General features: G+C 31.4%; 1 protein-coding gene across 2 annotated transcripts in view; it reads left to right on the top strand.

The window, feature by feature from the left end:
- LOC142321461 (uncharacterized) overlaps positions 1-27,689 on the top strand; it is a 221,734-nt gene extending 194,045 nt beyond the window's left edge. For both annotated transcript variants that reach the window (XM_075359560.1, XM_075359561.1), the window contains exons 4-8: positions 10,065-10,239; positions 13,293-15,333; positions 19,029-19,756; positions 23,214-23,346; positions 25,750-27,689. In XM_075359560.1, the coding sequence (XP_075215675.1) occupies positions 10,068-10,239; positions 13,293-15,333; positions 19,029-19,756; positions 23,214-23,346; positions 25,750-25,798 (3,123 nt within the window). In that variant the 5' untranslated portion in view covers positions 10,065-10,067 and the 3' untranslated portion in view covers positions 25,799-27,689. The remainder of the gene's footprint in view (positions 1-10,064; positions 10,240-13,292; positions 15,334-19,028; positions 19,757-23,213; positions 23,347-25,749) is intronic.
- Positions 27,690-27,935: the final 246 nt, after the last annotated feature.

Below are 27,935 nucleotides of genomic sequence, written 5' to 3'. Positions count from 1 at the left end.
GGGTTTTATTTTGCCTTCTTCGCTTGTTTTAGTAAATTTTTATTATATGATTAATATTATGTTTACACCTTGTATAGCTTATTATTTTGGAGTTATATTACCCTTTTAATAATAACTACCGGGCGATGATAACGCCCAAGCGTTTTTCGCCCAGAAACAACCAAAAAATTAAAAATAATGCTAGTCACGTTATATATTTGCCAATAAGTTTGAATCTTAATACAAAACACTTCATAATGAAGGTAAGAAGTTAAAAAGAAGCCTTATTTTTATTCCGTACCAATTTTCTCTTAATCTATGTTATTTTATTTCATTTCTAACATTTTTCTTCAAAAAAAAAAAAAAAAAAAGCGTAAGGAACACTAAACAAATATACCATTTTTGATTGGTTTTCAATTTTCCTTGACTTTACATCGGTAAATGGTTCATTCCCAAATTTGGGTTTGAAAAATGAAGAAAGATTAATTAATAGGCAATTTAGATTGTTATTTGTACTTTTGATACGTAAAGTTGACCAAATAAAGTCGAGTAAATTGTAAAGAGGAAAAATTCTACTTTGCTTAAGTTTCCTTCAATTTTAACATCCTGTCTATAACAGAACTATAGCTCTACAAGGGAAACTATTGTAATCGGTCCAAATTAGGCATATGCAATTTTCATCGGATCTTGACATTTTAACCCGTATCTTGACTCAGGAACCCAAAAAACTGCATGGAACTTTTCCCAATGTTAATGTTCATATGTACTTGTGTTTGGTGTTGACCACTAAACCACCTTATATCTCATGAACTACTGAACCGATGTTGACCAAACTTGGTCGATTACCTCTATATATGGGGCATTGATACCATTAAATTTTCAAATCAAAAGATCAAGGGGGGTGAGGCTGTAGAGCAAGGTCACCCTCAGTATCTCGAAATTTCGCCTAATTAAGGTTATATTTTTCTTAGGCTTATTTGTTAACAATTAAAAAATAACAATATTTGCAAAATCCCATCCCCACCCTAAAAATGCTTAATGTTGTGACGTTACAGGTGAGCGGTAGAATTAAATAAATGAATAATATTTAAAGTTTAAAAACGTAACTCGGTCTGGCTGGGTCTCGAACTCAATTCCCCCGGTTGATTCGGTACCTGGTGCGTTAACCCTCGCGGCTCCACCAGTCTGCTTACAGTTCAAGCGAAATTTGTTCTATGTAAATGAGAAATTACAATAGTTTAGTTAGTGCCGACCGTCGCCTGTAGTACCGCCACACCCGCGCGAATTAAATAGGTATGCGCAGTTAGTATCATTAAATTAAATAAATGAAAAAATATTATACTTAAATAAATAAATATTTTAAATTGTGTGTGTAAGCCGTGCATCCGAAACAATCCATAGTTGTAGGACTGGGGGTTGTTTAGCCGTCACGCGGCTACAGCCGCGTTCTGCCCGAAAGTCCTAAAACTATGTTGTCAGCAGTTATAAAATAAAATTGTACGTCAGCAGTAAAGTGACTGGTTATAAAATATGGCATTCCTTAACTTTTTATCATCATTACGAAGCGTTTTATTAAGTTTCAAATACATCCGCCTAGGTATAACACGACTAGCAGTACTATATTTTTTTCTTAATTAGTATATTGTGCTTCCTGATAGTATTTAATGTTTCTTTATTATTTTTACTTATTTAAGGGAAAAGTATGGTGATCATATCAAAAAAGGGATATCGGAATTTTTTTGTAAATCTTTACTTTTTTGGGTCCAGCTTGTCCATCTAGATCAAAAAAACATATGTGTGTGCGTATGTATGTACGTATGTGTAATGTATTGCTTTTGGCCTTATATCTCCGGATAGCCCATACCGATTTTCTTTTAATTTGAATTTAATTTCTTTAATTTTTTTTTTTTAATTCGATAAGGGAGTAGGGAATATCGCGAAAATGTCGATTTCGATTTTCTTCTGAGGCATTTTTAAGAAAACTTCCTTAAATCGAATTTTTTTTTATAATGAATATATTGACGCGTGTTCGCGGCTCGACCGGGTTAGTGAGAGGCTAACAATAAAAATGTTTATATAAATACGATTTATTACTATAAGAACATAGAAAAAAAGATAAATAAATAAATAATGACAATAATAATAATAGTAACAGTAATAATAAACAACAATAATAATAGTGAACAAATGACATACAAAATATTATTTCGAATAAGGACAAGATTTGATTAAAGATAGTTAAATTATAAAAATCAGAATACAGTCCAATTGGCTAAAGACATTATAATGACCGTTAATATTAACACCTAATATTGCATTAACAAGATAAGATTAGACAAGTATAAAGTTCATACAACTCCATTCTCTGCAAATATAGTACTATTACTTTTGCTGTTTAAAATAAAATTATCCTACACTTTATGAATGATTTAACTACTTTCACTACTCTCTACCATCTACCAATAACTCAACTTCCTGCATTCATCCATTGTCCACATCGGAATGCTTGTGACGTACACTTCATTCGTTATTACTACACGCTGACTGATAACGCTGTCTCACAATCGCGTCGAACACGGTCTCGCAGAACTACTTGCTTAATACTCAATGTCCCGGAATGGAATGGAATGCAAAGTTGGCAGGAGTCTATTACTCCCTACTTTATCGCAGAACCTGGACAGAGTCCCTTGCTGCTGGATCATTCTAATCGGGCTTGTTTTTAAAAGGGTTATTTTTTAATCTCGGATCTAATTTTTCAAGTTTTGTCTATTATTATTTTAGTGAATTTAAGACGGATTTAATTGCATTCCAATCCGTTGTTAAACCAGCGTTATCGAACCCATTTCATGGGCCGACCGCGGAAGGCTAGGCTTATAAAGCCTGTCCTCCCGACGTAATTCCCCTTCAGACCGTCCACTGAAGTCCTTTCGGTGCTAACTCTTTAATAGGCTAGCAGGAATACGCCACAACGGGGCACTAGCTATAAGGAGGGAGCAATGCGTCCCCTTTTCCGGAGGAGTCGCAATTGCTGGGATATTTTGTCTTACTGTAAGTTTTTTTTTTTTTAAATTTAGACCGCGTTTTTGTTTTATGCGCGACTTACCGTGTTTGACGTCTTCAAACTATATAACTCGCGAAAACTTTTCACTCGCGACCCCGGAAACGCGTCTGACGCACTATTCCGTTTATGGCTCATGCGATATGGAGGCCCCTAAGCCTGGTTTGTCGATTTTCGGCTACCGCACCGCACCATCACGGTGGTTCGTCCAGTACGGCGTGAGGCCGCTTCCTTACAACTGTCGGAGTTGGGTCCTCTCGGCAGATGTCCCGAAGATGACTGTGTTCGGACACAGCCGCTCTCCCGAACAGTCTGCGCGCCTGCGCCACCCCCACCTCGGACACGGATTGAAATCTCGCATCAGATCGGAGAGTGGCGTTCCTGACGAACCACGGAGCTCCAAAAATCGTCCGCAACGCGATGTTTTGGACGGCCTCGATCTTCTTTTGAAGCGAGGAGCTCAACACTGCCCCCCATGCCGGGTAAGCATATGTTAGAATCGGCAGTACGTACAGCCGAAAAATGAGGAGCTTAGTTGCCAGTGGGTACGGGCTGGCACTGTTCAGCACTGGGTATAGCGAGGCTCTGGCGGCCTTAGCCCTCCGGGTCGCATAATTTACATGTTCGCCGAAGGTAAGCCGCCTGTCCAACACCACCCCCAGGTACTTAACTGTTTTCTCAAAAGGGATTTTCTCCCCTGAGATTTCCAGCTCTCTGGTCGGTTTTCGTGTCTTGCATGTGAACATCACGGCCACCGATTTTTCACCGTTGACCCTGATTCTCCACATATCGAGCCACGGTTCCACTAAGTCCAGCTGCCTTTGGAGCCTCCGGACCGCGAAATCCACATTTGCGGATTCGTAGAAATATGCCGTGTCGTCTGCGTAAAGGGCCGTTTTGACCCCTTCCGACAGCGGCATATCGTTCACGTACAAAGTGTACAAGAACGGGGAAAGTACTGCTCCTTGGGGAACCCCAGCGGCTATTTCTCTGGTGGAGGAAATCGTTTCCCCTACGCGCACGACAAAATGTCGGTCTAGCAGATATGACCGCATCAGTCTGACATAGCGGCAGGGGATCGCCGATCGCGCTAGCTTATAAAGCAGCCCGCTATGCCAAACTTTGTCAAAGGCCTTGGCCACATCCAGAAAAACGGCTGCAGTCACCCGTTTCCTGTTCAGGCCTCCGACAAGGTCGTCTATTATTTTTACCAGTTGGAGGGTGGTTGAGTGACCCTCCCTGAACCCAAATTGCTCGGGCCGCACTTCTCCCTCCATGTATCGCCTCAGTTTTTCGAGAAAAATCCTCTCGAACAACTTAGACAATACCGGTAACAGGGAGATTGGCCTATAATTCCGAGGGAAAAGTAAACTTTTCCCCGGTTTGGGTAAACATACGACTTTGGCCGTTTTCCAACAATTCGGGAAATATCCAACGTACAAAATGGACGTGTATATCACCGAAATTGCTGTAATCACGGAGGCCGGTATGTTCCGGAATGCACGGGCGCTGATCCCGTCGACACCCGGGGCCTTGTCGGGGCTTGTGGCCTTAATGGCTGCGGAAACTTCCGCTTCAGTGACTTGGTCAATCTCTAGAGGGGCGTCCTCCACCTGTGAGAAATAATCTACAAGAAAGGATTCCACCTCGGTTGTGTGCTCGTCGTTCGGGGAGGGAGGGGGGTTTGGAGTGAACTGCTCCTCCAAGGTATCCGCGAATACCTCGGCCCTCTCCGCCTCCGAGTATGCAAGAAAACCTCGCTGCCCCACAACCGGATGGCGAGGCTTCTTCCCTTCTCGCAGTCTCCTGTTCAACCTGAACACCGAGGAGATGTCGTCAGAGACCGAGGCGAGGTATTCGTTCCACGAATCCTCTCGATGGCTTGTCAGCAGTTGTTTTACCCTGTCCGTTTGATTATAAAAGGCCCGCTTATCAGCGGGGGACAGGGTGATTCGATATCTCCTCCTCAGTCGTCGTTTCTCCGTTATGGCTTCGGAGATATGAGGAGGGAGGTCGTTTCGAACAACTGCTCGAGTTTTGGCCGATGAGCTGCCTGCCAGGGCCTCGGTCATTGACGACGTGACGCTCCCGACAGTGTCGTCGATTTCCTCCGGGGTGTTCAGGAGCTCAGGATTTACCGGCCTGTACTCCCGCTGGAGGGTCTCGTAGAACCTTTTCCAGTTGATCAATGTCCCACTAGTCCGAGCAGTATTTATATAGCCTGACCTGTAGAACCAGTATTCGCCTCATTCCTTAACTGCTGAAGCATAAGAATTCTCATCGTCGACGCCCTTACATTTCCCCAAAAATTCCTACTCCGGTTCAGTAACCCTTCTCATCAAACAATAGCTGTTGGAGGTGCCGTTGTCTATACTACAAAGACAGATTGTTAAACGGACCTGTTAGCCTGAGAAAAGGATCCCCTTTAATTCCTTTCATTGATATTTTCTCATACTTTCTTCTTAATTGAAAGGCAACCGTTACCCCGGTCCGTTATACTGATCCTGTTACAATATAACGAATCAACAAAAAGAATATTTCAAAAAATCAAATCCCCATCCACTTCTTAAAATTGAAATATATGTTTTTTGTTCTTTTGCTCTATCTCTCGGGTTTAAATTTTTTTAACATTTTTAAAGTTTACGCTTAATAAGTAGAGTTTCCAAGAAATGTCTACAATGATAAATTATAAGATTATGATTAAATTAATGATTAAATTATAGACCCCAGGATCTAAAATTCAGAAAATATTTTTGAAAATTTTATTTTTTTTTTATTTTAGCTTCTATTGAAGATTTTAAATTTAGAGGAAAACTTTACTTGAGCAAATTTTTTAAGCTTAACCTATATATGAATATTTTTAGAAAACCCTTTTCTTAGAATTTATTCCCCATTTCTAAAAAATATATATTCTCTTTTTTATGTTTTTGCTGTAACACTTAATTTTTGTTAAAAATCATTGTTTTGTATTTTTCTTCATCACTTAAAGGGATATAAATTAAAGGACTTTTAAACTGGCCCTTATATTATATTCCGGATCGAAGATGAGAAGCAATTTTGTCATTATTTTTATAAAAGTTACTTTCTATTTTCAATATTTCTCATTTTAAATGATTATTTTTTTTTATTAGGAATCACTTCTTTATAAATAAATCTTTTCTAAACTTTTCCCACAAAGTAAAGATGCCCCTAAGATGAAAATTGTCTTTTATTCGCAATTTGTAACTTCGATGCTTAAATCTTATTTTGATAATTATCATAATCAATAAAAAGCCTCCTTGATAGTTGGGCTCCCAAATTTTAAAAAAATCGGAAAAACTTGTGTTTTAGTTTTTTTTTATCTCAACGATAATAAAACTAATTTTGATGAATATCAGCGTTATTAAAAGTCTCTTTAGTTTGGCAAAATTATGCAAAAAGATACATATAGTAATGACTTTTTAAGGCTTTTTTATTTTAAAATTTCGTAAAATCTTTTACGAGTTTATTTATTTACAGGTTTTTTTATTTTACTATTTTTCTTTTTACAATTTTTTAGATTTTTTTTAATAATATTTTACGATTACAGTATTATTTTTTGATCGGCGGTAGCATCAAAAGAAAGTTATTCAACACTTTGTCAGATTTTTCTAATCTACTTATCAATTAATAATTACAAATAATTATTGTAAATTAATGATTATTTATATTTAATTTTTAATTATTTGTTTTAGTATGAATGGACGTTTTCAAGTTGTGAATTAAATATGTTAGATCTTCTTAAAACAGTAACCAGTGTTCATTATATTCAGTGACAACCGCCTTTAATGAATGAATAATTGCAGAAGAATCAACTACGCAATCAATCTATTTTCCAGTCCTCTTATTCGTGTACCCTCTTTCACGGGGCAAAGAAATATTCGCCGATCGAGACTCATGCATTTACATAAAAGGGAATGTCCTGATTGATTCACTGACTCATAATCAACGTACAACCAAAACTATTATAGGTAGAGAATTGAAATTTTCAGGGTACCTTCGTACTTTTAAGTAGGCGTGCACTAAGAAAGAATTTTGCGAAATTTTGATTTTAAGGGATTCAAATCGATAAAAAACTAAATTTCGTGATAACAGCGCTACCTGTTGGACGTAAAAACAACATACGCTATTCTAAATATTTTACGATTCCATTGCAATTTTTCCGATATGTGTGTCCTCTATAGACTAAATAACTACTGGACCGATTTACGTGCGAGGAAGAAGGGAGAAAGGGAAAAATCGGAAAAGTTAAAAGGGAAGAAGGGGAAAATGGAAAAGATTAAAAAGGGGGAAATGAAATGGAAAGGGAAAAGAGAAAAAAGAAAACATGAGGGGGAAAGGGAAATGGGGGAAGAAGAAAGGGAAAGGGAAGTGAGTGAAAGAGAAACGGGAGAAAGAGAAGGAAACGGGAAGGGAGAGCGAAGCGAGCTATGACCCTCTGATCGTGACGGGAAGCGCAAGAAACCATAGAGGACGAGCGAAGCCGCGATGGGGATGCTAGATTTGGGATTGTAATAAATTTTTTGTTTATCTTTATTGGACTTTTATATTTTAACTATTTTAATTCATTTATAAAATGGATTGGTCTAACAAATATTGTTCAATTTTGTTATCTTCCATTTTTTTTTTTTTGTTTTCCTTTATTTAAGTTTTGGGTAATTCATTGTTTATCGTATTTTCATAAAAATTGTTTCTTCAGTATTTTTCATAAAAATTTTTATTTACCGTTTTATTAGGATTTAATGCAAATCTAAATATAATATTGTTGATTAAATATTTTTTATTTATAAAAAGTTTGTTATTAAAAAAGCACTGCGAGTGAAGCTACATCTATATTGTGCGCGAAGTCGCGACGGGGTACTCTAGTATATATATATATATATATATATATATATATATACATTCTATAATATGAATATCATATTGACTTAGATAAGAAACGAGGGAAGTCGTGTATAATTTTTAAAAGAAGAATTATTACTTTAAAAAAATAGTAATGAACGCATTTACTATTTTTTTACGTCATAATCCCTAAAAGACTGGGACAAGTAGTGCAAGGCATTATAATTAGTCCTACTTTACTTGAAACATTGTCTTACTTAAACTACATCAGATTAATGAAGAAATAAATGCTTAAAATTTAATAATAACTTATTAACTAATTAATATTTTGAATTTATTTTAATAAAAGTAAAATTAGAATAAGAAATTCTGCATATAAAAACTTGCGCATTGTAATAAAAATAGGCTCATATATGTACATTAATAATAATGTTACTTCATTAACATTATTATTTGGTTTCCATGGCAGATTGGTAGCATCTTTGCCTTTTATCCGGAAGTTCTGAGTTTGATTCCCGGCCAAGTATGTCATTTTTTAAACGCTACAAGGTTCATCATCCATCAGTAATTGTTATTTGGCATCAATTTGTAATTGCTGTGTAAATAAATAATTATAGTTCCTTTAATAAAAAATTGTTTCATAAAAAAAATAGAAAATAACTTACTGTAAATTCAAGATCATAAGTTGAAATTTTGGAATTTAAAAAATATTGGGTTAACTAATAAAAGAGGACTTAATGGAGATAGCTATTTTAATTTTTATTTCGGTTTACAAAAATTAAATTTATGTTTAAATATTTTGTTTAAAAATAAAAGAGAAGGTACAAATAATTTATAATTTATTTCCATATAATTATACTATTATTTTTATATATATACTAACCGGTCGGGGCTCCCACCCTGAACCCCCGTGGCTGAGGTCGGCGCAGGCGAGGCCCTTCGGAGACCCAAGGACCCTTCAGAGCCGGCTTCAAGGCCACAGAGCTTGCCACTGTCGTCTAGCCAAGACCCTCCCGCAATTTTTTTACCCTCATGGTTGTGACAATAACAATGAAAGTATTTAGGTTTTATAGTATCCTGGTAAAGAAACTAAACTGTAAAAGACAGAATAGCATGAAAGTAAGGGGAAAAAAATTATCAAAAACTCTTCTAGCATAAAAAATATATATGACAATATTAAATTTTTTGCAGTAACCTAGTACTACGCAAAAACAGAAACATCCGGTTCAAAATTTCATTATTATTGTACAAGATAATACGGATGTTTCTGGGTAGATTAAATTTACGAGGTTATTGAAGTGCCGAAAACGAAAATTTCATTTTCATTACTCTCTAATTCAGATCAACACGCTTTGTTTGATCACATATCACAGCTCTAACGAGATACATTATGTTTATAGCATCAGCTACATTTTTTCATAAAAAAAATTATTTTTTTTTTAAATAATATATTTTTCCGTTAAATTGTTGTATATGTTTTTCGGAAGCATCGGTCGAAGCTTAACTCCTAATGTATCTTTTTTTTTAATTTACAACTTATAACTTGATAAAGAATCATATTTTAACAATTTTTTTTTTTTTTAATACTATTCCCACCAACAATAAATGCTAAGATATGATATTAAATAGAATTAAAATCAACCAAAACATTTAAAAAATTAACTTCAAAATGACTACAACTTCAAAAAATGTTTAATATGGTTTTTTTTTACCCGTAAGTTGAATTTTCTGCTGTTACAGACGCTTCCCTCAAGTAAGCAATAACAAAAATATGTACATCAATAGGCTACAAGCGTCCAAAATTCTCATTAAATTTAGTTCACATAAGCCGAGATTTGTGATACGTATATCAACAAAAACGTTTAACATACAATAATTTCGAAATTAATTTCTTACTAACAAATTTACTAACAAATTTTTTTTATTAACAAATTTTATTACGCTTACTTCTTTCCAGTAAGAGTAATAAACCGATAAAAAAAATATCATTATCAAATCAACTCCTCGCTTACAATTCTTTTGAAATAGTAATCTAATTACGGAATATTCTGAAGGAAGTTACTGGTTTCCTTTGTAGATTTTTCAATTAAAATTAGTTTATACGGTATTAATCGTTTAAAAAAGATTTTTATTTCAAGTTTTAATATTATTTATTTTCTGTTCACAGGATATGAGATTGTTCAAAAGGAGGTGCTCGGATCCTAGCCCTCAATTAGTTAGTTTGTCACCGCTAACGCAAGATGATGTTGATGCCTCAGAAGAAAAACCCAGACAAACACGATCTGGTCAGACATCCCCGGCTCGTACACCGTTATCTGGGTCTCCTAAACCGCATCGAAAAGGTACAGAACAGTATTTAATCTTTACCGGTTTGGTGCTGTCATTTTTAAAACAGATTTAAAAACCATATATGCGGCCCTTTAATTGATGGTCGTATATATTATAAACGGCACCGAAGAGGTACTGTAGAGCACAAATTATGAAAAGGAAAGTCGATTCTTTTCCAGCCGCTAAAATCTATAAGATTATAGTATTTGTAAGAATAGAATAAGGTGTGAATAAGACTAAAATTCCCCATCTCCTGAGGTAGTATCATTGAGTTCTGATCGTTCCCTCCCTCTACCCTCCTCTAAACAACAATTTTTTTTCTCTAGATGTATACCGTGGAAATTACGTCATCTGCTGCGTTGGGTCCACCTGTAGCAGTTTGCAAACACATCGTCTGGTACGCTGTGAAGCAGCTGCTTCCGTTAAATGCTTCTAGTTACATAGAGTGGGGTGACGATCAAATCCTTTAAGCTTGTCAAAGGATTTAGTCTATAAAGGGATTGCAAAAAATTATAATTAGTGGTTGATTGTCTATCAGGTAAAGCCGGGAGATTCATGAATATCTAAAACAACTCAGATGATCAAAAGTTAAATCATATCAAAGTCAAATTTAATTAATCGATTCCTATAAATCATTAAAATTAAATATTTACTAATTGCAGTTTCAAATCGTTCAGGTAACTCCATTATTTTTTAATTTATGTGCTAATGATTTTAGTTATCAATACTTAAAATAAAAATAACCTAACCTCAATCTACATAACGTGTTCTCTTGATTACAGTTTTATCTATTTATTTAATTTTGAATAATAATTAAAATGCCGCTTATTACTGTTTCCGTAAATAACCTTTTTTTCAAATTGGGAATTCTCTCATCACTAAAAGGGCTTTAGCAAAAAAAATCCTTTGCTGAATATTTAATCCCCTTTCAGTTTGCGTACAATAAGAATCGACTAGTAAGTATACATACATATACCAGACTTTAGTCGATGAGTAATTTCCATTTTAATAAAAAAGAATGATTTTATGTAATTTATTTTTTATTCGGCTGTATTATAAGGTTTGAATTACGCGGCTGCAACTTGTATCACAATGAGGGTCGTTATGAAACAAATTTTCATCATGATATAGGTGTTTAACCGACCAAAAGTCTATTATTTTCAATCGCTGACCAATCAAAAGCGAATATTGTTTAATGTATCGACTGTTCCTTTACTTAGATTTTAATCCGATTAAGTAGTTAGCAAGTAGAGATTAATTTCAAAGTACACCAATAGATAACTACGAAGTGTCTGAGAAAAGTAATGAGATTGGTAACACTGCGAGCGATCTGGCAACTCTGTGTCTACCGGTCTGTGCTACCGGTTTGTTCATCATTTCCACATGCTCAGTACGAGTTTCAACTCTGTTCAGCCAACACATTATTTTTGACAGCACCATCAGTGAAGTTGTGTTTTTGTTGTGTGTTACGAAAATAGAACATCGGAATTTAGAGCAAAGTTGTGCAATCAAGTTTTGTGTTAAACTTGGGGAATCCGCGAGTAGACCTTTAAAAATTTAAACAGGCCTATGGAGAACATTGCTTATCAAGAGCACAAGTTTTCCGCAGGCACAAATCATTTTTGGAAGGCCGAGAACACATTGAAGTCAACCTCGCTCAGGGAGACCTTCAACTTCAAAATCTGACGAAAACGTTGAGCGTATGAGGGTTCTTGTGAGATCAGACCATCGTTTAACAATAAGGATGATGAGTGAATAGTTAAATTTAAACACTTTCACCGTACATCAAATTTTGACAGCCGATTTCCACATGCGAAAGGTTTGTGCGAAATCGGTGCCGAAAAACCTCACAAAAAACAGAAGGACAGTCGAAGAAACGTTTACGTTGATCTTCTTGAGAGGATTGACAATGACCAAGAATTCTTCAATCGTGTGATCACAGGTGATGAATCCTGGATATTTGAGTACGATCCTGAAACAAAGCGGCAAAGCGAAGAGTGGCACACTCCGTCATCTCCTCGACCGAAAAAATGTCGAATGAGCAAATCAAAGATCACAACCATGCCGATTTGCTTTTTTGACAGTAGGAATATCGAGGATAAAGAATTTGTTCTTCTTGGACAAACTGTCAACCAAGTGTTTTACAAAGGTGTCCTTGAAAGGCTCAGAAAAAGAGTGATTCGCGTGAGACCAGACTTTGCAGACAAGTGGATGTTTCATCATGACAATGCCCCGTGTCACACGGCCATTTCCATCAGGGAATTTTTGACCTCAAAACGCATTCCTACGGTTCCTTAACTCCCCTATTAATCTGATTTGAGCTTGTGACTTTTTCCTTTTCCGAAATTGAAACATGTCTTAAAAGAACGTCATTTTGGAACTCTGGAGAACATTCAAAAGACTGTGACGGACTAGTTAAAAGCCCTACCAGTTGAAGCCTTCCAGCGCTGCTACCAGCAGTGGTAACAACGACTCCGCCGGTGTATAGCTGCCCAAGGGAACTACTTTGAAGGGGATGATATTGTAGTCTGAAAAAATAAAAACTTTGGTAAGTAAAAAGTCAGTCTCATTACTTTCCTCACACACCTCATATAAGTAAAACAGATAACTCTATATTACACTGTTTATCCTTTTGTTAAATATGTCGGATTTTAAGAAATAAATGTCTTTAACACTTACTGATATCAAAGAAAAGGCAGAAATTATGACTAATAACCTATTGCCACAGAAATGTATTGTTTATCGTATTATTTGAAAAAATTAAAAAAAATCTTCGGTAATGTATTTCTATCATCGATTTAAATCAATAATCCCAATATTTCCTCAGCCGTATTAAAAAGTACGGTATGCAGCTCTCTATAACGGTCATTAATGCACTCTTGTGAAATTTATGACATTCGACAAGGCTAACTTAATTCGCACTCGCGCATTAATGGCTGACATTATAGGCTCGTCGCATAATGTACTATTATTTTCATTTAAATTCTAATTATTATTATTATTATTTATTTATTATTTTAATATTGTTAGGAAAAAATATTAATCATTTTATTTATTTTAATTTCAGGTCTTGCAACCTGGGGTAAAAAAGTTGGAAAAAAATGGGATCAATTGAAGAGAAGCGATAGTTCAGAATTGCTTACTGTTTCCCCGGGTCGTAAAAGACACTGGTCACCGAATAGTAATAACAGTACCAACTCTAATTCTGATAGTAGTAATGCGAATCAACACCAATCGAAATCCCATCATACTCATTCAAGACCGAGGAGAATATCTAGAGTAGAATCTCTTCGCAATCTTTTTGTACGCGGTGTCAATACACCGTCAAATAATAGTAATAATGTAAATAATAATAATAATAATATTAATAGTGTAAATAAAGAAGCAATAACAAAAAATGTTCAAGAATTGGGCACCGACTGGGTAAAAGAAGAATGTCAAAGAGGTTTATCCGATTTATATGAGTTAAATAATATGATAAATAGTTGTAACAAAAGAATAACTTCTGACGAAAATAAAGATAAACAGGTATTATCGCGACAGTGTAGACCACCGTTGAAGTGCCGTAAACGAGCGCTGACCGAACCGTTAGAAGAAAATCCAATCGAGGAAGATCATCAATGTCTACTGGAATATTTACTAAGACATCATTCTGATATCGGGATCGGTGGTAATAACACAGAAAATACATTGAAAACCTTAAGTTACGACGACCTGTTGGCTACATTTAAAGATTTAACGGAAGAAGAACAGATTAATATATTAAAAAATTCCTCTTCTTCATTATCTAACGTCTGGAGTTCTACTTCCTCAGGAATCGATGCGCAAAAAACTACAAGACTTTCTGTACTACCCGAAGAAACACCTAATTCTATGATGAATTCTTCTCGTGGAAGAAATACAATGAAAAAAAGGGTTTTGTCTTTAGGCAATAAAAGTTTTAGCAGAGGAAACAGTTACGAAGAATTACCTAGAAGACGAAAAATTGAAGTCAAACCGAGACCTGATTCCACTCCTGTATCGAATATCGACGGTTTGTGCTCGTTACTGAATAGTTTTTTGACGGTAAAAGCCGACGAAAGCGGTTACGAAAGCGACTCGACGAGAACCGGTTCTGATTCACCGAGGGGTTCGATTAAATCAACGACATCAGATAATCCGTTGTCACGACGCGTTATTACCAGAACTGGTTCGAATACGTCGTCGATTACGGAGGTTGATGACAACAGTAAGATGATAACCGATAATGAATTTATAGCAAATAAATTGACTAACGATGATGGTATAACAAAATCTGTGCCCAAAGTGAACTACAAACTGAACGTAGGCAATGAGTTAAATAATGATGATGTATTTTATAAAGAAAACTTTATTAATGATAATTTAGTTCCTTCCATTAGTAATAGTAGTAATTGTTGTAATAGCATTAGTGGTAGTAATAAAAGTAATAATAACAATAAGAAAAGAGAATCGAGTCCAACAAATATAACCGGCCTAGCATTAAAACTTGATCCTGAAAATAACAGTATCAGTAATAAAAGCGATACTGATGAAGATAATAAATTGTCATTTTCTAGGAAGAGAAATTCAAAAATAAATATCGGAATAAGAAGAGGAGATGTTAAAAGTGTGGGTGGTTTTAATTTAGGTTATAAAAGAAATAATTTGGACAGTATAAATTTAACTTTAGATGAAAATAAAATTGATGAAGCTGAATTAAATGAATCTTTGGTATGTGTTAAATGCAAACCACAGCCACCAAAATCTAAAGACACTAAAGTTATGACACAAACTCGTAACAGAGAAGATAGTCTTCAGCCAAATGAAAAATTAAATACATATAGAAGAATATCAGGATCTGGTAATGATAAAACCAACGGTATTCACAATAATGTAATACCGAACGGTTATAAATTACCACCTTCAAACATGACTACAGGAGTTGCAGTTTCTGCTTGTTCAATTACAGAAGATAAAGAGTTTAAATGTATGCGTTTCAACAAAGATCATACTGGTGAACTGGGTGTTTACATTGAAAGGAAAGATCCTGCATCTAGACCAGCTTGTTATGTCATATCATACATCGAACCAGGAGGAGTTATGCATCGGTCAGTTTAAAAAGTATTTTATTAATTCTAATAATAAACCTGCCATTTTACTTCATCGTCTTTGATCTGTTCTGATCTTCTCAATCTTCCTGTTTGTTGCCATTCTTGAGATTCACCCAAAGCCACTTTTGGTATTCTATTATCATCCATAAAACAAAGAAGTTTAACCTAGTTCTCTGTGTACTATTGAAACATTTGATGTGTGACAAAATGTTTAAATTCTGTCTAATTGTTCCATTCATATTATATCACAGTTAGTGATTCTTTTAATTCTTTCAGTAAAGCCATTTTTGCAGATTTCAATTGTCTGAAATTCTCTTCCCTTGCTTCACTGTCATGCAGAAGAATAGGAACAGCCATTGTTTTTAACAATCCATACATTGTTTTAACTATCCACACAAGACATTTTTTATGTGTTATCAAATTACACTGCTTTAACATTGTATTTTTTTATTTTTTATTTTTAATTAATATGTTATATATTAGAAAAGAAAGATTTCTTCAATCTAAATAATTAAATTGTTGGACCTATCCCAATATCTTTCCAGAGATCATCATTTTAGATTATATAGATTCATCACCATATAGACCGAGTAACTTTTGGACATGTAGATTACTAAGTTGTAATTTTCTGCCAATTTATCAAAACTTGTATACAATCAATTGCAATTCACCTTTACTTTTCCCAATATAACACATCATATGCAAAAAAGAGTATGTTTAGATAGTTATAATTTTTCTAAATTTTCATCAAACAGTGCATATTATTTCCTTTAATAAATTTATCTTTTAAAATTTAATTAACCCATATTTATCATGCAGATTTAGGATCTAAAAATCTTAAATCTAATTACCATTAGATTTAAGGAAAATATAAAGCACTAGTAGGAACATATACAGCACTAGAACATACGCAAGTCTAGTTGAAGACTCTTTGTTCTGGACATTCCTAATCAATTGATTTTTCTTCCTCAGTTCTACTTCCTTAGCTTTTATTTTGCTAAGGATCAACAAAGAATCTTGTCTAACAAATCAGAATTTTTATCCAGGAGAGAGGACAGTTCAAAATTTATTAACACGCCATTTCCAGTTACAAAAATTATTGTCTTTATTAGACCTTGCCTATGCAGTTTAAGAACAGATTAATCATATTCTTTCCTGGGTTCTTCAGTGAGAAGATCATTTTCTCTTTATTAAATTGTTTTTATTTGTATTTTTAGAAACACCAAACAGATTATTAAAAGTATATATAATTTTTTATCATGTTCAATTTATGAAAATATCTGAACAAAGATAAATTTTATAAATATTTTCCTTCTTGAAATTTTCAACAATTTCTTCTTAATAATTTTTTAAATTACTGAAAAAGGAATTTTCATCTCACTGCTGCAGAAATAATACTGACGGAACAAAAATAATCCCTCCGACTATCCAACAAACCAGTAAATCAGACCATTATCTCTAACTTCCAGTAGACCTTGATGATAATTTTGATAGATATTACAAAAGCAGTGAAAGCAAATTAAACTTGTAGGCTAACTTATTCTAAAAATTTTTTAGTTAAGGATTTAACAGTAATTTTTGTTGAATTATTCAGTATAAATATCAATTTTTTTTTTAATAACAAACCAAACCAATTTTTTAAATATAGTGTTTATCAAAACTCAAATCATAATTACTTTTATGGTCTAATAATATGCTGCTTTATCACTATTAGAGAACAATATTACTGGTATTGTTCTCACTTTGCTCCCTGTTCACAATGAATTCACAAAACAGCTTCTTGCACTTAACCGCAGAAAGGAACATTCTTGCTAAACAGTGACACACTCTTAGTTCACATGCTCTGTTTGTTATTCACTCACCACTCACTGGCCCTTGGCACATATTATACTTCTTGGTCTAGGGCTATTCTAATACAATAGCAGCTAACCCTTGTTCATTCAAGCATAATAATTTCATAACAACATCTACTGCCATCTATTTTACACACTTCTTCTGATTTTGAATTTTCTACTCTATTCTAAAAGTTCTTTCCATCATTCCTTTGTTGCTGTTTTTTAATTTTTCTGTTTTTTTATTTATTTGTCTGTTACATTCTTCATTCATTCTTTTCTCATTCTGGTACTCTGTCTCTAAAACTGTAATAAAGCTTCTCTCTTCATTACAATATATTAATTTAAAACAAGTAAATGATAAAATTATGCTTCCTTATACTAATATGCCCTCTGTAGCAGAGTGGTAGCACTTTCATCCAGAAGGTCATTTATGGGTTTTCAGTCCCAGTAAGTTTGTTTTTTCATACACTACAAATATTATTTACTGATATAAGATTTACAAATATCAGATTCTCATAAACAACCATTCATTATAAAAATCATAAATCACATTTAATTGTTATATGTTAATTCAATTTACTTGTTTATTCATTCATATTTAATTCAGTTGAATAAAAATATAACTAAAATTATAATAAAATTATTTTATTGTACCAAACATTTACAAATTTTTTTTTGTAATAATTCTTAAGAATCAGTGTTGTGAAATACAATTCAAATTTTTATCAAAATAAGGTTAAAATAACTCAGTTTTCAAAATTACAATAAAGATGCTTCTTTGTGAAGATCATTTCTATGTAATAAATGTCATAAGCTTGCAAGTACTACTTAAGATAAAAGTCTTTGCTTAGTTGTACAACATAATATGCTATATATTTTATTCCCTCATAAATTGTATAATAACAACACTGTCAAATTGTTATACTTATAAATAACTTATGAGTAAAACTACTTTTACACTCATGTATAGTTATTAGTACACCAATATAACTAATACTACTAACTTTTATATTATTTTTACACAGATCTATTTTCCACCAGTTAAATACTCATCTTTTTTTATTTATATATCTATCCATGTGAAATGCCTACAATAATTCTAACAATATTTTCCTTCTGTACATATTATTATTTCCATTACGATATTAATAACATTAATTTAACTATTCCTGTTATCTTTTTTTTGATTTGCTATAAATACATATATATGAATAAGGAAATGTATAATATTGTTTTTCTTATTTATATTATTCAAAAAATTAGTAACTATTTTTACCACAAATTTACTATTTTTATCAAATTTTTACATCATAAAACTGAGAAATAGATATACAATTAATTATCCGAAGTTAATTCATTTCCCTTTTTGTTTAATCGTACATTTTTGGCAATTTCTGTTTCAGCATGTACTCATATTTGCTGTAATGGTATTTTAATTGAAAATGTATCACATCCTCTACCAATTTTTTATTACTTACTTCTACTATTACTTTTTTAATCGCACTCTGAGTAATTAATAAAACTGTCAAAATTATCATTGTTTGTTTCAGTTTTTTTTTAAAAACATGCGACTCTTCACTTTATTTCTACCACAGAAAAAATAATAATTGAAAATTATAATGTTATTTAAAATATATTTTCTGAGATCTTTTTGTAATGTAATTTTTTTATTACATCAATGGATCGATCTGTTTGTTCACAATTTCTGTATTTATTATTCACAAAAACTGATTCAATAATTATGCAAAATATTGCTCATCACAAACAAACCTCTTTTTAAATACAATGCCTCATTTATTCTAACTAATTTTTTTTTTTTTTATAAATTATAACATTTATTTTATTTTTAATTTCCAGTGATGGTCGTTTTCAAATTGGGGATGAAATTGTGAAAGTCAATGGTAACCGTTTAAGGGGTCTTACAATACAGGAAGCTCGTACTATATTGAGGAGCACACCAAATGAAGTGGAAATAGTTGTATGTAGAGACTCAGTTGCAACATCCGCAGTGACAAATATTACAACTACATCAATGGCAGCAACTTCAGTAACACAAGATAATTTAAATAAAAGTATTATCTGCAAAAAACCACCGACCGGTTTATGTAATCAGCAAATATCAACAACTAATAATAAATCTAACATGTCTTCAACCACAACAACAAAGCAATTGCAACTTCCACAACAGTATCACAGACAAGTATCAATGCCAGAAATAAAAATAGAGAAAAAAATGGCCGATGTCGGAAGTAATTTATCAAAACAAAAGCCACCATTACCAACAGCCGCTGCACAAACCTCTGAACCTAGTAAACCAGTGACAGGTATGAGAAAATTTTCATGTCAGCTTGATAACATATCACCAAGAAGACGTGTTGAAGCACCACGACGTATGAGCCAAACTCCACGACCTAAGTCATTGACATTAGCTATGTTTACTGTGACATTACATAAAGGTCCCGGTTATAAATCACTTGGTTTTAGCATAGTTGGAGGTCAAGATTCACCAAAAGGTAGCTTGGGTATATTTATTAAAACAATTTTTCAATCGGGCCAAGCTGCTGAAAATGGAAATTTAAGAGAAGGTAATTTTGTTTAAGAAATTAATTATTATTTTTAAAGAAAAAAACAATTAGAACCAAACAATTAGGTCTTACTGGAGAAAAAGCAATTCCCTTTTTGTTTTCTGATTTATTTAAGGATAGTACTTATCTTTATAAGTACTATCCTATATATTTGTCTTTAAGTACTATTTGTGTATAAGTAGTATATTTGTGTTTTATTATAAGAAAATTTTTCAACTGAGTTGAGGCAATGTATATATTGTATCTTGATCAAAAGGGATACATTATACTAAGGCATTATGTCATAGTCTTATTACTAATGGCTGCAATGTATCTTAAACACCTGAGATACAAAAGGCTCAGTGTAGCTTACTCAACGAGTAATATTCATTAAATAATCAGTTACTACATTGGGTAATACAAAGATTTAATTTTTACTTTTTACTTTTAATTTTTACTTTTAAAGCTACATATTATCTCGGTAACTTTTTCTTTAAAAGAATTCAAATTAAAAACTTTTTATACATGACCTGCCTTAGATATAAAGAAAATTTATGAGAGGGGTTGAAATGTAGTGTACAGTATCTCATAACTTGCAAATTAAAAAGTTAGTCAAATGAAACAAATGTAGAATAAATATATATTTTGACTGTAGCTTACTCAACGAGTAATATTCATTAAATAATCAGTTACTACATTGGGTAATACAAAGATTTAATTTTTATGATTATATGATTTTTGATGTGGGATTCTTTTCACCAGTGTAGACTTCACAAATACCAAAAAATATTTTTAAATATTTCTTCAAATCAGTTGCGCCCAGTGCAAAGTCATATGATTTAACAGAGAGTTTGATACATTATTCTTGAAGATTAATTTTTTTAATTTTGTAAAATTAACATTCTTAATCCATATTTATTTTATTTGTTTTTTAATCTATTTTTTCTGATTTTCAAACCATTTTTTTTATAGAATTTCCTACAGTCAATGATTTAATGACAACTGTTTAAATGATCTATTAATTTTAATGAATTTATTAAATATAATTAATTATTTTTATTAATATTTTCACAATTAACCGTGATAAAATAATCCATATGCATATGTATTATTTTAAAGCATTGAAGGCATAATATTGCTGTGATATCTTTTCAAGCTCTTGTATTTGAAATCTCTCTTGTTGCATTTCAGTGTCAGTTTGGTTAACAATAAATTTAAAATAACTTCTAAATACAAGGAAATATGTTTCCTGAAAATACTTTTAAAGCTACATATTATCTCGGTAACTTTTTCTTTAAAAGAATTCAAATTAAAAACTTTTTATACATGACCTGCCTTAGATATAAAGAAAATTTATGAGAGGGGTTGAAATGTAGTGTACAGTATCTCATAACTTGCAAATTAAAAAGTTAGTCAAATGAAACAAATGTAGAATAAATATATATTTTGACTGGTACAGAAAACTCCATTTACTTTTTCCATGTATTCATCATTTACAACTACATATTTCTCCCAATGATGAACTAGATTTGAAGAAAATACTGGCAGCATTTTTTTTTAGAGGTTGGAAATTATTATTGCAGTCACAAATTGGTTATGATTAAACTCTATACTATACATTTCAGCTTCAAATTCAAGTAAAATTACATGTCCTTGTAACTGGATTTAAAGCAAGAGATCTGTAATTAGACTAGCAAAAAGCCTTATAAAAAGTTAATATAAGAGTCCCCAGGAGCTAGAACAAGGCTGGCAGTCTTTCCTTGATCCACAACATCACTGCATTCTTCAGTTCATCATCCATGATAAAATTAATACCTTTATTATCTTCTTTAATTGCAGAAAGAAGTGAAAATCACAGGATGCCAAATCTGACTATGAAGGGTGTGGGATAGATTAAAATGTTAAATTCATAAGAACCTTGATGACTGCATACAATGTGTTTGACCAAGCAGCAGAATTATCAGCTCTGTGGATTGTCAGTTTGCTTACCTGGGTAGTGATTAGTTGTGTGAAGCTATGATCATTTTGAATTGATTCATCTACCTCTTTTTGGTGCTTCTCATCAGTCACAGAAGCTGGTTGTTCACTGAAAGGTTATCCTCAATATTCATTTTACCTGGCTTCTGATGAGTGAAATTTTATTGTTCACCTACAGTACTTCAATCAACAGTTTCACCACCATAAATGGCTTTTTGACAAAAAGAGAAATGTCACTAGCATTTCCTTTTTTCACTGTTAAAAATTCAGTCATTGACATTGTTTTAGACAGATTGACATATCATGTGTGTTTAACTCCATAACAATGGTGACTGACAGAAAATGAGAGCACATGCATTAATGGGTTTTAAAATGTTAATATTAGGGAATGAAACTACAAGATGGCAACATCTGTTGCTTTGTGCGCTGCATTTTATTCTTCTGTTATCTTCCATTCTGTTTACATTTCAGCAGTCCCTAATAAAAAATTTGTAAGTTTGAGTCCATAACATCATCAGTAGGAAGTGGCTTAAGCAGAGAAGTATTTTCACTGACTTTTATTGTAGCTCCTGGGGACTCTTACATTAACTTTTTGTAAGGATTGTCGCTAGTATAATTACAGTCCTCTTGCTTCAAATCCAGTTACAAGGGCACGTAATTTTACTTGAATTTGAAACTGAATTGTACATTGTAGAATTTAATCATAACTGGTCTGTGACTGCAGTAGTAATTTCAAACCCTAAAAACAAATCATACTTTGCTGGTTTTCATTTTATTCATTGTATTATTTTAATCTGTATATTTTAACAAATTTAAAAAATTTATTTTTCCTGAATTACTGATTTTCAGTTGATAAAACAGCTTAAGTTTTTCATTTCTATGAAATTATTTTAATAAAACATAATATTTTTTGAACTACAAGTTGATGTTCTTAACATAAAGAAAAAACTGTGCCCAAAATTGTTTAATTCAGTCAGTAACAGGATTTAATTTACTAACTTGTTTTATCCACTGGTGATTACATCTTTATTTTACACCCTTTTATTTTCCAAACGCTACTTTCTGAAAAATGTTAGGTTTTATATGGAACGAATAGAGTTAACATCTTTTTACAACATGATAATTATATATAACACAATTATACACAAACATGGGATGCAGAATGTTTTTCTCAGAGTAGTATTTTGAAAAATAATGAATGTGAATTAATGCCTTATAACCAAAACAATATTTATTAAACTACACGTAGTTTATTTAATGACTAAGGCAGGTCATGTAAATTTACATGCTGAACAAGTTACTGCATACTTTTATCATATTTTCATTACATTGTTAATGGGATTTCTAACATACATATCTGTAATACAAAATGAAAAGTAATTTAAGTCTATTTCATTATACATAATAATATGTGTTTCCATTTAAAAATAACTATTTCTAACTGTATTATATACTTATTTTCAGTAAACTGTGTAACATAAATTTATTATTGTTTCTTTAGGTGATGAAATAATTGCTGTTAATGGAACAACATTACAAGGATTGACACATGCTGAAGCCATAGCTGTTTTTAAAGAAATTAAAAGCGGACCAGTAATGTTGCACATTGGCCGAAGAGATCAATTACAGAAAAGGTTTAACTAATTATTAAATTATATTAATGTACTTTATGCTACACATTTAGATATGGATTTAGATTTAAGGAAGAGTGGCACACACCTTGAATTTCAACCTAAAAGACTTTCTGACATATCTAGATTTCTGCTTCTTCTAGCCCAATTAAATGTTCTTAACAAAAAAAAAAACCTACAAAACTTATGTTCCTTTGGGTTATTCCAGAGGTAGGTACTTACTAAACACACATTGCACTGTAAATTCAATTTTTATATTGTGTCTTCTTAAAAAAGATCTGTTATTTTTAAATGATATCTGAACATGTCATGTCCAATTACAAAATTTGTTATAATTAATAATTTCTTACAGTAGTGTTTTATGAAATAAAAAAAAATTTACTAATCTTACTTCTTAATTTTATTAAATTTTTTAATGAAAATTGCATAATTGTGTTTTTTTTTATTGATTGTGGTTTAACTACTTTTTTGATTTTATTTTATTAGTAAATGTAATAGCAGGTTTTTGGCAATAGTATAGTTGAGTAATAAATTATCCTTATGAAAGTCTTTTAGCAGTTACAAAAATATTGAAAATAGACTACATCAAAAGTGATTAGATATGCTACTTCTCTGATAAAAAAAGAATTTTCCCCAGAATTTGCCTGGATGGCTCAAGGGAATCTGATAAAAACCTTGATCAGAGCACCATCACAGAATACCCAATTAAATAAAGAAAAAATACATTTGATTAAAGTCCATATATTAATTATTTAAAATATAACACTTGAAATAATGTCAAAGTAGATACATGAAGATACTAAATATATATCTATATAAAGGTACAAAATAAATTCAGAATGTGTTAATGAAAATTATTTGAGCATATTTGTATATACATGTTGAATGAAATAAAAAAATTCAGAAGATTTTTAAAAACTATTTAATTTTATTATTTAAAAATTCATCAATAGAATGATAGTGTTGTCATAAAGGAAAAGGTTTAGTTGAATTTAAAACAAAAATTAATGGGAAGATGTTTTTAAAGGATTCAATAATTTATTAAAAATGATATTATTATTTTGAATTTATTCAAAATATTGTTTGAGTTACACAAAAACAGTATGTCTGGTTTTGTAGATATGGAAGTTAATATTTTTTTAGAGTAAGTGACTGTTCTTTTTAGCAAGGTCATATTCCAAAACATAAACAAAAGTTTAAGTTAACATTTTTAATTACATGATTTAATTACAAGATAATGAAGTGTCAGATATTAGCAGATATAAAAGGCCAGTCTTTGCCCAATAATCACGTAAGCTAGTTATTCTTGATTATCCTTGGTTACCTGTGTAGTCCACTATGTTTAGTTTGTACTCTGTAACACTGGAAAAAAATATTAATTTTCTAACCAAACACAAACGTTGCACCTTTTTTTTATTCTTAAGTAACAAAATGGCAATTTTTACATATAAGTAATACATACCTTAGTAAACAGTGTTTGAGACTGATTTACCATCATTTTCTATCCAATAAACTGAATATTAGAACTTTGTACTCATAAATGACAATGTCATGAGATCTAGTCACAGACATTTTAAAGGTTTAAGCAGAATATATCAAGAAATTCTCTCTCCATGAATGCTGAAGTGGATAAAGCATTGTAAAGGTTTGTTGATTCAACATGTGACATAATTTGCGTTTTGATTTCAAATAAAAAATTGTTTTTTTAAATTATAAAAGTAATGAAAACCTACTATAGTATATGTAAAATCTAAAGGTGGATCCTCTCCCTCCAAGCTGCCTCTACTTGCCTCCTCTACCCCACTCCTATAATGCATGCATAACACGTACTGGTTGCAACAAAAGTAATGCGTATGTGCTATTAAAAAATAATTTTCGTAAATAACTATGCCATGTCAAAGAAAATCAAAATACCATAACCTATAATAAATAAACATCTCATTTCATCTACTTTGTACTACGTCATTGTTACTGTTTATTTATAGCAAATCCTTCGTTTAACATACTTGAAAAAAAACATGTACTTTCAAGAAATAAATAAATAAATTGCTTCATATACATCTTGATCAAAATATTAGGCGTAAATAATTTTATCTGCAATAAAAAATTACCATAACATATTTTGTTACTATAACAGTGACCTCATAATTAGATACAGTGCAAATCATTGAAAATTAATTGGTGTGACTTTTGGAATATATTACATTGTCTGCTGGTGTGAGAAGTCACTGAGTGATGTAAAGTGCGTGGAGGGGATGCCACAGCTTACTACGAACCCAACTTCAGATATTACATAGACTGTAATACAAAGAGATACTGTTACAAGTATAATAGTATCTATTATAAACATGTATTTTATAATTTATACATTTTATATTAATGTGTATATTTTAATTTCTGTTTCAGGGGTAACAAATCCAAATCTTGTGATGATCTGGATAAATTTGATTCATGAAAATGTAACAAAGAATTTAAATTAAATTATTGGCTGAAGTTGCTCCAACAATTTTATTCTGAATTTTACATATTATTTTTTTAAATATGCATTTTTCTGAGATAACTTAAATACAAATATATTCAATATTGTAGTGTTCTGTACTATTTTGTACAGTTTCATAGTACATTAATTTTTATTATAGAAATCAGTGTATGAGTACACCCATTTATTTGTATAATTCTCTACATCATGTTTTATTTGTTTATAGTAAATTAATGTATAGAGCCCTAATTATTTAAAGGCTGTGATTTAAACAGAAAATATTTAATATAAATAATGTGTATTTTTTACAATGTACATTTTTCTACTGAATTTGTAATCATCTAATATGATAATGTTGATATTAAGTTGCTAATTTATATCCTTATATTTGTTGATGAAATGTAACTGCATCAGAATATGATGTCACTGCTGGATATAAGTGAGGTAATAAAACCCTCACTAAGTTCTTTTGTATATTAAAAATCTAAACGTAAATCATATAAGTTCAAACTTCTTTTCTTATTCAGCTTAACTCTTTCAAAAAGTTTTAGATGATGACTGGGAAAACTTCACAAAAGTTTGCAATAATATACAGATTTTATTAAAATATATGTATAATAGATAATCTTATTTTTAGGTAAATCAACTTCTTTGAATTTGCACTTAGATATTTTTTCATGTACAAATAACTTAACATGTATTGCTTTTGCTACATTACTACTGCAAAAGCTATAATCAGTTGTGCTGAATATCTGTGTACATGAGTGATATCACAGTCTTCTCTTCTATCTGAGAAATTTCAGTTTAAATAACTCAGAGATACACAAGATTGTAATTGAGTGAATTTTAAATTTATCCATTATAAGGACTGTCTTCCTAGCTCAATTAACTCCAAATTGAGACTTAAGCAATTGCTCAAATGTGTGGATGTTTATAGAACTTATATTTTGAAGGATATGTATGTAGATACATATATATTTATATTTAAAAGAAAAGCTAAAATAAAATAAAAAATCCCCTTGCAAAAATTGAATTGAAACATAGAAAAGATTTCCTAATTGAGAGAAAAATACTAAAATTTAATAGCAGATTACTTTTTTGCATGATGTAAGTTTTTACTTAAAATATGTGTATTATGAAATGTAATTTATAACTGCTATTTATTATTATTTTACAAGCCCATAAAAAAATCAACCACTTCTTCATTCATTTCTCAGTGATTTATTAATATGTGTTAATCTTACAATTTATAAACGTTAATTCAGTGATTAGGATGTTAAAATGTGATTAGATTTATTTTTAAATGACTTCCTCTCTAAATACAAGTAAGTATATTTCTAGATGTGCTATTTTGCAGCTGAAAGAGCTACAACCTGACTGAATTTCACTACAACTCTTAAGGAAACTATATTTATTCCATCTTAGTCTGATTTTATTTGAAGCAATTGTAACTGTTGCAGATTTTTATTAGATGTACAATACATTTAATACCATAAAATATATATTTTTGAAACAATTGTAATAAATAACACAAGTATGTGAAAAACAGTTGATATATTTTATTATTTAATTTGATTAAAAAATATCACTATTTAATTAGTATACGTGTCACATACTAAAGTATTTTTATGGTTTTAAACTAAATTAAGTTAATTTATATTAAAAAATACTATTTTTTATAGAGTTGTAAAATTTATGTCAATAGTATTAGTTATTAACAACAAATGGTAATTAGTAAATGAAGATTATAAACAGTTATTAAAATTTGTAGTTCTCATGTACATAGTTAATATTTTTATAAAAATAATTAGTTTTCTGTATAATGCAATAAATTTTATTTTAGAAAAATAAAATAAATTTTATATGATTTTTTTTATTTTTTATTTTTAACCAACTTTTCTGAATAATTTGTTTGATATAAATGTCTGTAGAGCTCACCAAATTTTGAATGTAGATAACTGGTTAATGCTGTTCATTTCAAATGTAATTTGAATATGGACAGTGATGTTAGTATGTTATTCGTACTTCACAAGATAAATAGTGAATTATGAGATGATTGTTAATTAATGAGAATTTATTTAATTCTATTCACTTCATCAATTTCTTTTAATTC

Source organism: Lycorma delicatula, chromosome 3 (genome assembly GCF_047948215.1).
Source record: "Lycorma delicatula isolate Av1 chromosome 3, ASM4794821v1, whole genome shotgun sequence".
In the NCBI taxonomy this organism is placed as follows: Eukaryota; Metazoa; Arthropoda; class Insecta; order Hemiptera; family Fulgoridae; genus Lycorma; species Lycorma delicatula.
Note: the sequence above shows the minus strand (reverse complement) of the source record. Positions and strands in the feature narration are given on the sequence as shown.